This window comes from Alligator sinensis, unplaced genomic scaffold, assembly GCF_000455745.1.
Source record: "Alligator sinensis unplaced genomic scaffold, ASM45574v1 scaffold707_1, whole genome shotgun sequence".
NCBI classification, from domain to species: domain Eukaryota; kingdom Metazoa; phylum Chordata; order Crocodylia; family Alligatoridae; genus Alligator; species Alligator sinensis.
This window is the reverse complement of record NW_005842065.1, coordinates 943,156-953,159: the sequence shown is the minus strand read 5'-3', so window position 1 is coordinate 953,159 and position 10,004 is coordinate 943,156. Positions and strand designations below refer to the sequence as shown.

At 60.3% G+C, this 10,004-nt stretch overlaps 1 protein-coding gene across 3 annotated transcripts in view; it reads right to left on the bottom strand.

Annotated features, from left to right (window-relative positions):
• Positions 1 to 6,446, bottom strand: part of LOC112550261 (dedicator of cytokinesis protein 6-like) — a 10,861-nt gene extending 4,415 nt beyond the window's left edge. For all 3 annotated transcript variants that reach the window (XM_025203874.1, XM_025203876.1, XM_025203875.1), the window contains exons 1-9: positions 6,355 to 6,446; positions 5,306 to 5,481; positions 4,536 to 4,604; positions 3,832 to 3,946; positions 2,888 to 3,100; positions 1,578 to 1,663; positions 1,213 to 1,279; positions 665 to 814; positions 360 to 440 (exon numbers count right to left, since the gene is read on the bottom strand). In XM_025203874.1, the coding sequence (XP_025059659.1) occupies positions 360 to 440; positions 665 to 814; positions 1,213 to 1,279; positions 1,578 to 1,663; positions 2,888 to 3,100; positions 3,832 to 3,946; positions 4,536 to 4,604; positions 5,306 to 5,481; positions 6,355 to 6,444 (1,047 nt within the window). In that variant the 5' untranslated portion in view covers positions 6,445 to 6,446. The remainder of the gene's footprint in view (positions 1 to 359; positions 441 to 664; positions 815 to 1,212; positions 1,280 to 1,577; positions 1,664 to 2,887; positions 3,101 to 3,831; positions 3,947 to 4,535; positions 4,605 to 5,305; positions 5,482 to 6,354) is intronic.
• Positions 6,447 to 10,004: the final 3,558 nt, after the last annotated feature.

The following is a 10,004-nucleotide window of genomic DNA, read 5'->3' as shown; positions in this document are numbered from 1 at the left end:
CCTAGTTCTGGAGTGCAGGGGCTGGGGTTTTAAAGCAGGATGGGGGCCCGGATGCCTGGGTTCTATCCTTGCCCTGGGGGGAGAATGGGGACTAGGGGGTTAGAGCAGGGGGTGGTGCTGGGAACACAGATGCCTGGGTTTTGTCCCACCCATGGAAGAGAACAGGGTACTAGGATGTTTGGACAGGCAACGCCTGGAAACCTGAGCGCCTGGGCTCTCTCCCAGCTCTAGGAGGGGAGTGGGGTTCTGGTGGATTAGAGCAGGGGAGGCTGGGAGCCCAGATGCTTGGGTTCTCTTCCTGTCCTGAGGGGGAAGGGTGCTGGGGGAGGGCAGGGGGGCAGAACTGGACTAATACCTACCTTGGCACCATCTGCCTCCCGCAGCACCATGTAGGGCTCGCAGCACTCCCCGATGTCCCCCTGTTGCAGCACCTTCTCCAGCTGGGAGATGACAGGTTAGAACATGGGGGGCAGCCCAGACATCTGGGTTCTCCCCCAGCCCTGGCAGGGGAGTGGGGACTGGGGAGGTTAGAGCAGTGGGGGCTGGAAGCCCGGACACCTGGGTCAGTGGGGTGAGGTGGGTTAGAGCAGGGGAGAGAGGAGCCCAGACACCTGGGCTCTCTCCTTGCTCTGGGAGGGAAGCGAGTGCCTCCTGCCTCACTGACCCTGATGACAAGGAAGATATCAGGGGAGGGGTGGCTGATGGAGAAGATGGCAGCACGGGCCAGGCTAGAGATAGCTGGGGGGGCACTGTGGCCCTGCAGTAGCCCCTTCACCGCTTCTGAGTTCAGGTCAAAGTAGAAGTTCTCTGAAATCTAGAGATTGTGTGACTCAGTCAATGCAGCCCAGGCCCACACCTGCCCTTGGCCTGGTCTGTACAGCCCCATATATACCCCCAACCCTGAGGTCTGTATAGCCCCACACGTGCCACCAGCCCTGAGACCCTGCCTCCTGACCTGGTCCATATAGCCCAGGACATATCCCTTATGCTAAATCTATATACATGCCCCCAGCCCAGAGGCCCTGCCCTCCGGCCTGGTCCATATAACCCCATACATGTCCCCTGGCCAGAGACCCCACCCTGTAGTTTGGTCCATATGCCCCAGGACACATCCCAACCTAAAACCCCCACCTCTGGTCTAGTCCATACAGCCTAGGACACACCTCCAGCCCTGAGGCCCCACCCCAAGCCCAGTCTGTAGAGCCCTGGTACCTTCTTCTTCTCCTTGATGTCATAAAGGGCAAGAGACCCGAAGATGGGCTCGAATTCAATCTCAAATCTGGATGGACAGACAGACAGGCCATGGGGCTGAAAGAATCCCCTCCTCCTGCCCCTGCCCCAAGTCCCCCATCCCCAGCCCCTTTGGTCTTCATGGACTGAGCGCCCAGACACCTGGGTCCAATCCACAACTCCAGGGGGTTTGAGTCTCTGGGTTTCAGGAGGGGCTTGGATCCAGGACTCCCGAGTCCCCTGGCTGGCACTGGGAGGGGAAGGGGTGTGGGGGTGCCCTTGGCTCCATACCCTGGGGAAGGAACCACCCCACACCCTTCCCCCACAGGGTCCAGGGCTGGACTCACTTAAGGGACAGACACTTGACCAGGATGCGCTGCCCGAAGTGCTCCCGGGGCATTTCTGGGGGGCTGCGGCGCTCCACTGCCTCATCCTAGGGTGGGGAGGTGTGTGGGGGGGAAATCAGGACACATGGGTTCCACCCCTGGCTTCACCCCTCCCATATCCCTCTGTCCCTTAGTTTGTGAGGCGGGGGTCCAATGTTGCCTGTAATCTGGTGGGGACACCAAGCAATGGGACTAGGAGAGGTGCTACCATAATACACCTAATAGAAAGGTGCCATACACCTAAAAGAAGGGCGGCAGCAGGGGTTGGGGTAAGGGCTACCATAAAACACTGAATAGAGGGGCAGCAGAAGCTGGCTCCCATGGGGCATAGGGCAGGCAGAGGCTACCACATCATACCCAATAAAAGGGCAGTGCTGTTGGCTTCCACCCCCCACCCCCCCAACACCAGACCCCCTTGCTCCCGCCCTCCCACAGCCTAGTGGAGCCCAGGTATCCATCCTTCCAGCTCCTCACTCTAGCCACTATAACCTACTGGAAAAGCGCAGGCTCAGGGGTGATCTGATGGCCACCTATAAGTTTATCAGGGATGACCACCAGTATCTGGGGGAACGTTTGTTCACCAAAGCGCCCCAAGGGATGACAACTAGGTCGAATGGTCATAAACTACTACAAGACCGTTTCAGGCTGGACATAAGGAAGAATTTCTTTACTGTCCGAGCCCCCAAGGTCTGGAACAGCCTGCCAGCAGAAGTGGTTCAAGCGCCTACATTGAACACCTTCAAGAGCAAACTGGATGCTTATCTTGCTGGGATCCTATGACCCCAGCTGACTTCCTGCCCTTTGGGCAGGGGGCTGGACTCAATGATCTTCCGAAGTCCCTTCCAGCCCTAATGTCTATGAAATCTATGTCTATGAAATATGGAAATACCTCTAAGAGAAGGGTAGCAGTAGCGGCTGGTCCCCCAGTCCCATGGGAATCTAGGAACCATAATGGTCCCAATAGAAGGGCAGGAATAAGTAGGAGATTACTATAAACACACCCAGTAGAAGGGTGTGCTCTGGGAGGGGAGCAGGGCAGTGGCTGCTGGCTCCCATGGAACAGGGATATGTAGGGGATTATCACACTGTACCAAATAGAGGAGCATCAGCTGCTGGCTCCCATGGGGCAGGTAGGGGCTAGCATAATGCACCCAATAGCAGAGCAGCAGCAGATGGGGCTACTGTAACGCACCCAATAGAAGGACTGGCTCCCTCAGGCAAATGACAGGCACTACCCTAATACATCCAAGAGAGGGCTGGGGCAGGCACACCTCATCAGGGGCAGGAAAGAGAGCCAAGATCTCAGGGTGGCGGCCCTCCCTGCGCAGGGCAGCATTGCGCAGGTCAGCCTCCTCGGGGGCTGTGCGCTCCAGCAGGCCGGGCAGCGGTGCATCAGGCACTGAGTTCCTCAGGTCGAAGATACTAGACGCCCAGCTGCCACGTGGCGTCTCATCCAACGAGCCTGAGCTGCGCCGCCGCTCCTCCTGGTAGGGGATGGGATAAGAAGTGGGGTCATGGCCTGCTGGACCTGCCCCCCAGTCACCCCTCTACCCCTGCAGCTCCCTAGCCCCTCTGTCTGCCCCCAACAGCACCCTGCCCCACCATCTCCAGCCCTGATTCCCCATCCCCCTGCCCTCCCTGCCCAGGGCTGGAGTTGGAACCCAGTGCCTGGGCTCTCAGGCCCTCCCTGCTCTAACCCCTAGACCGCACTGTTTTCAGATTCATAGATTGTAAAGGGCTAGAAGGGACCTCACAAGATCATTGGGTCCAGCCCCCCTGCACTAGGCAGGAAAGACAACTGGGGACAGGTAACTCTAGCGAGGTGACTGACCAGTCTCCTCTTGAAGACTTCCAGGGTAGGTGATTGAACCACCTCTGGAGAGTTTATTCCACAGTCTGGACACCCTGTGAAGTTTTTCCCAGAGCTTTAGGTGATGATACCTCAGGTAAAACCTCCCCTCCCCTAGCCAGGGAGGGACCAGGGCATTCAGGCTCCTACCCACCCCACCCAACTTGAAACACCAGACCCCCCTGCTCCCACCCTTCCACAGCCTAGTGGAACCCAGGTATCCATCCTTCCAGCTCCTCACTCTAGCCACTATAACCTAGTCCCCTTCCAGAGCCAAGATTGGAACCCAGATGCCCTGGCCCACTGCCACACCCCCTGTTCTCACCATTAGACCCCACTGCCCCTCTCACCCCCTGGGGGACTCACCACATCCTCCACCTCTGGCTCATCTGTCTCAAAGACCTGCCGGGGCAGGCCCTGCTGCCGCTCTCGCTGCCGCTGCGGGGTGATGGGAGTGTAAGCCGTGCTCAAGCCCTGGTACCTGGGAGGAAGGGGTGGGGGCCAGAAGGAGCTAGGTCATCGAGTTGGGGGGTGGCACAGGGCAGGTGGAAAGGATGGGCTCAGCCCCTCACAGGCACATAGAGACTTCTCCATAAGGCAGGGAAGCGTCTGGGGAAACTGAGGAACTGTCACCTGTCTGACATCATCAATCCCTCCCCATACAGAACCAACCCCTCCCCCACCTTTATGGGACAGGAGGCTGGGGGTGGGGGGGGAGCTCCATCCATCTACAGAGCAGACTCAGAACTGCTCACACTGTTCCTCAGTTTTGTGGGGGGGTGGTGGTGAATGGATGAGGGGATAGACACCCCACCTCTCATTCCCTGTTGCTCAGCCCAGCTCTCCCACCTATGCCCCACTCCACCCCAGCTCATTGGTCAACCCCCACTCTCACCACTATACCTCAATGGCCTCCAGAGGTGTGGCTGAACCCAGGAGTCCTGGCTCCTCTTCATCCTACCTCCCAGCACCCGGGAGGGTGGTCAGGGACCAAGAGGCCCCAAGAGCCAGATCTGCCCCCCACCATGAGAGGGACACAATCCCCTTCCCCACTCCCACCAGGCACTGACCTCCGGCGTACAACCAGCCAGTCCTCAGTGTAGGTCTTCACTGCATCCTGTGTTCGCATGTCCAGCATCCTTGGGGAGAAGACGTGGGGGTTAGGTAACACCTGATCCCTAACCTATGACCTCCTAGAGGCTCCTTGAGGCTGAACAATACCCAGGGATGGAGCCTGGACACCTGGGTTCTCCTCAGTGGGAGCAGGTGACCCTTGACCTTTGACTTCTCAAAGGTCCCTTGACACTGGATGGTGCCTGGGGCTTGAGCCTGAATACCTGGGTCCCATTCCTGGATGTCTGGGTTCTCATTGGCTGGGGCAGGTGGCCCCTTAACCTTTGGCCTCTCAGAAGCCCCTTAAGGCTGAAAGGTGCCCAGGCTAGAGCCCAGACACCTGGGTGCTCCATGGCGGGGGCAGGTGTCTCCTTCACTTCTGAATTCTCAGAGCTTGGATCCTCTTGGGACAGGGGGCAGGTGACCCCTTACCCCCCAGAGCCCAGAAGCCTTGGTCCTCGGGTGGGGGGGAGGCAGGTGACCCCTGACCTCCTACAAGTCTCTTGAGGCTGGAAGGTGCCCAGGGCTGGAGCCTGGACATGTGGGTCCTCTCCCCAGCCCTGCCCTGGTAGTATGGAAAGCCAGGCATTCATGAGCTCTAACACAGCCCCGCTCTGCACCTCAGGGTCCAGCTGCACCACCACGCCCCAGTTTACTCACTAAGAGGGGGGTATGTAGCACTGCCCCCCCCCCACACACGCACACACTTCCTCTCTGCAGCACTTACCCCTCCTCAGGGACCCCTGGCTCCAATGTGCGGAGCTCCCGTGGCTCCTGTATGACCTCGAGGTCATCAGGTGGAAAGTCAGCCAGGTCGCGCAGGTGCCCTGACTCAGCTTCAGGGGGGTGGGCGGCCAGGAACTCCTCCACATCCAGTGGCTCCACCACCTCTGCCAGCGGCACCTGGGGCGGGGGGCAACAAGGCACTGTCCTTAGGAAGTTCATAGCACCCACCCCCACCCAAACCCCGCATCAGGGCACTCACAGGGCCTGGCCAGAGTCTGAGCCCAGGTTAGATGCAGGAGGGAGTCAAGGGGGCACCCGGACTCTTGATTTCTGTCTTGTGTGGGGCAGAAGGGAGCTGGGAGCTAGAGCTCCTGGAGTCCATCTATTGTGGGGTGGGGAGGGCAGACTCTTCCATCCAGCCCCAGCTATGGAGGGCAGTGGGGTCTAGTGGTGAGAGCGAGGCAGGGGCTAGTGAGCCAGGACACCTGGGTTTCATTGTGGCTTTGAAAGAGAAGGGAGTGGTGGCTACAGCAAGGGACTAGAAGCCTGGAGGCCTGGGTTCCTCCCTGACTCTGGGAGGGGAGCAGGGCCTAATGATCAGAGTTGGGGGGGCATGGGGAACGGGAGCCCGGACACTTGGGTTCCTTCCCTGGAGTGGAGTCTGCTGATTCAAGCAGAGAGGGGAGTTGGGAGCCAGGACACCTGGGTTTCATCCTGGCTGGGGTGGGCGGAGGGCAGTGGGGTCTAGTGATTAGAGGGGTGGGCTGGGGGCCTAGATGCCTGGGTTCCACCTTGGCTGTGGTGGGGGGCAGGGCTGAGAGCCCAGATGCCTGGGTTCTACGCCCCCCCCAGCCGCATCCCTCCCCCTGGGCTGCAGGAAATCCCAGCAGCTGTGGTTGAGGCAAGGGCGGGAACCACAACCCACAGGAAGGGGAAGCTGAGGCCGTGGGAGCCTAGCCAGGTTCCCACCCCCTCCAGGGCCAGATCAGGGAGGGAGGGGGAGACTCCTGGGTTCTCTCTGCAAGGGGAAGGGGAGGAGGGGTCACTCACGGTCTGGTGGGAGCCACTGCGACGCTCTGAGAGCTGGGGGGAGCTCCCATGCTCCCGCGACATCTGCTTCCGTACCTCGGAGGCCACCATCCTGCTGAGCAGAGTCTGACATTAGTGGGGGTGGGAAACTCTGGGACTTGGGGGAGGGGGCGAGGGAGAGAACCTGGGATTTGGGGAAGAGGGGACAGTCCCAAGGCCCTGCAGACATGGGCAAATGTCCCCCCTTCCCTCTGATAACCCCAGGGCTGTGCACAAGGAAGGGCAATGACAGCCAGGGAAACTGAGGCACAAGACAGATTTGCCCAATGGGACAGCTGAGGAGAGGTCCCAGGAGTCCTGGCTTCCACTCTCACCAACGTGCCCCCCACCTCTGCTGCCACAACAGGGCAGGGAGAGAACCCAGGAGTCCTGGCTTCCAGCTTTCACCCCCCAAGAGAGCAGGGAGAAAACCCAAGCATCCTGGGTTCCAGATCCTACCCCCAGGACAGGGCAGGGAAAGAACCCATGCATCCCAGGGCTTGGCAGATCCCCTCTTCTCCACGGCACCCAGAGACATTGGCTGTGAATACAGTCCCTAGCCTGTGAGCCCAGACTCCTGGGTTCTCTTGCAGGCCTGGGGACAGGGTGCTTTGCCAGTTGGGTCCAGCTCCCCGTGCAGCACCTGGCACAGCTTCAATCACATGGACTGGCAAGAGCACCCAGGTAGGTGTTCTGAGACCTCGCTAGCTGCTGCAGCCAATAGGCCTCGCTAGCTGCCTGGCCTCTTGGGTCCCTGGAAAAGTCAGGAAGGAGCCCATCTAGCCCTGCCCCGCCCCCACTCCCCCAGCACAGGCTCCAGGCACCAGGAGGCACCACCTCCTACAGCCAGCTGGGAGCTCAGAGGCCAGGGTTCTCTCCCAGCTCTGGGAAGGGACTGGGGGTTGGCAGCAGGGAGCACCTGGGGTTCCCTCCCCATGGTGGGAGGAGTGGGAGCTGGAGGCTGAGAGCAGGGGAGGGCTGGGAGGCTGGGTCTACCCTAACTCCCAACCCTGGTCTCAGGGGACTGGGGAGGCAGCCAGAACCAGAGGTGCTGACCCCAGACCCCTCCTTGCTGTCAGCCCAGCTCTCGGGAGAGCAACCAGTTGCTGTGCCCCCCACCACCCGCAGCCCTCTGTGCTGCCCTGGGGCAAGGCAAGGGTGAGCTCATGCCCCCTCCCCACAACTTTCCATCTTCCTGGGAAATATCTGGCCTGGGAGCCCTTGGATCTGGTGGGAGCACAGCCAGCAGGCTACTGGCAATACTGGGAAGTGCAGAGATTCACCCTGCCCCCAGGCTTCCCTCTACAGCTGTGTCCTCTCTGGGATCTCCCATCCCTGCTGGATACCAGCCCAACCCTACCTAGCTCATCAGAGGAGCAACAACCCTTTGCCACACCCCGCCCCAGCCAAGGAAAAGTGGGGGCAGCTTTGCTGGAGGCAGGTGCGATCTGGGGCACATGGAGGGAACATTCCCTGGATCTGGGGGGCATTCCCTGGGTGACTGGGGGGGCAGGTCCAGCAGGCCATGACCCCCCACCCTCTGAGTCCCCACTCCACACTCCCCAACCTCAGGACTTGCCCCCCCATGCCAAGGCAATCAAGGCTGCCCATAGAATTCCACCCCTGACCCACCCCCCAGGAACCAGACTGGGGGCACCAGGGGCATCTGCCAGACACTTGAGGAGATTCCCCCTGCCTCAGTTTACCCCTCCTAGTAAAACAGGGAGACTTGCTCTCTCCCCACCATCAAAGGCAATGGGAAGGCAATGGGAAGGCAAATGGCAATGGGCTGGAGGCCTGGACAGGCTGGGGGAGGCAGGAGCTCAAAGGGAAGCAGATGTCTGGGATGTGGGGGGAGGGGATTAATGGCCCCACTGCCCCCACCAAGTCCCTCCCTCACTCCCCTTCCACCCTTCCCACCTCAAGCTGTCTGTCTCATATGCCATGTACAGCCCGGGGGGAGGAGAGGCAGGTGCCATCAGGACAAGATGTGGCAGCTGAGACCCTGGGGGAGGGGGGATTAGGAGGGGGGATGGGGAGAAGAGGCCTCTAAGGGGCAGAAGCCGTCTCCAGATGCCCCCCTGCCAATCCCTGCATGGAAGCCCATGCTGCCCCTCAGTTTCACCATGGGTATAAGGGGAAGCGTGGTGAATGGACAGGGAGGGATGGGCACTGAACCCAGGAGTTCAGGCTCAATTTCAGGCTCGAGACTCAGGGCTCACCCAACTGTGGTAGGGTCCAGCTGGGGAAACTGAGGCAGGGGAAAACAGAGGCAGGAAGGCAGGGGAAGGGTTGGTGTTGACAGAGGAGCCCTGGACCCCAGCACTTCCACAGAGCCATGCTGGGGCCATGCAGTCCTACCTGCTCCCGCAGCCCTGCCAGGGCACAGACTAAGCACATATGTGATCTGTGAGTGTTACATGTGCCAGGCCAGAAGGTTTTCCTCTTTTTCCCTGAGCCCCACGGCCCCAGCTCTCCCCCCTCCTCCCCCCCCGGAACACACACAGTCCAATGTCTGCCAACGGCTGCTTAAATGCAAGCACGTGCATGTATGCACAAACGCGTGTGCATATGTGCAGGTATGCATGTGTGCATGAGTGCCTACAGACATGCAGATGCACTTGCATGTGTGCATCTACATGTGCGTGTGCATGCAAGTGTCCACCTGCATGTGCATCGTACAAGCGCACACACGTGTGCATACATGTGCCCACACACTCCATTTATACCAGCAGCAAACCAATAGGGAGAGATAGATTTAATGGTTAGAGTGGAAGATGTGGGGAGGGGAAGGCCAGAGCCAGGACTCCTGGGTCCAATCCAGGCTCCAGGGACGAGGCGGGGTGGCGGGATGGTCTTCCAGCCAGAGCGGGCAGGAACAACAGCTCTCAGCAACAATGGATGGAAACACGCCAGCCCCACGACCAGGAAGGAGCCAGGACCTCCGGAGGGAGGGAAATGGCCGCAGGGGTGGAAAGGGGGTAGGGAGCAAGAAGCCCTTCTGATCCCAGCCTGGGAGGGTGGGCCCAGACAGTTGTCAGAGCCCCCTTCCCAAACCCAGCCTGGGAGGATCTGGACAGCACAGGGTGCCCCCCAATCCCAGCTTGGGGGGTCTGGACAATACCCAGCACCCCCGATCCCAGCCTGGGAAGCTGGTGTGCAAGGCTGTGCATAAGTGTGTGTGAGGGGGGCACTGAAGGGACCAGCTGCATGCTCCTGCCAGGCAATGGGGCAAAGCCCCTGGCACACCTGTACACACCCACACACATGCAGCAGTGGGGGTCCACAGGGTTGGAGAAACAAAGCACAGGTGCCCCCCAGCTCTATGCAGGGGAGATGTGGGGTCTAGGGGTGATGCAGGCAGTGCCCGAGGCTCTGGGGGGGGCCGCCCAGGCACCTGGGTTCAGGGCTGGTGCTGGGCACCACAGGGCTGGTACTGGGTCCAAATGCTTGGAGGAGTTGGGGGATGGAGAATCTGGGGGCCCAGGTACCAGGTCCGGATCCAAGAGGCTTGGGGCAGGGGGACAGGACTGAGTCTAGGGACTCAGGAAAGTGGGGCAGTACTAGGCCCCCATGATTGGGGGGGTCCGGGGCCCTGGTACCAGCTCTAGATTGGGGGTGGGGGGGCTGGG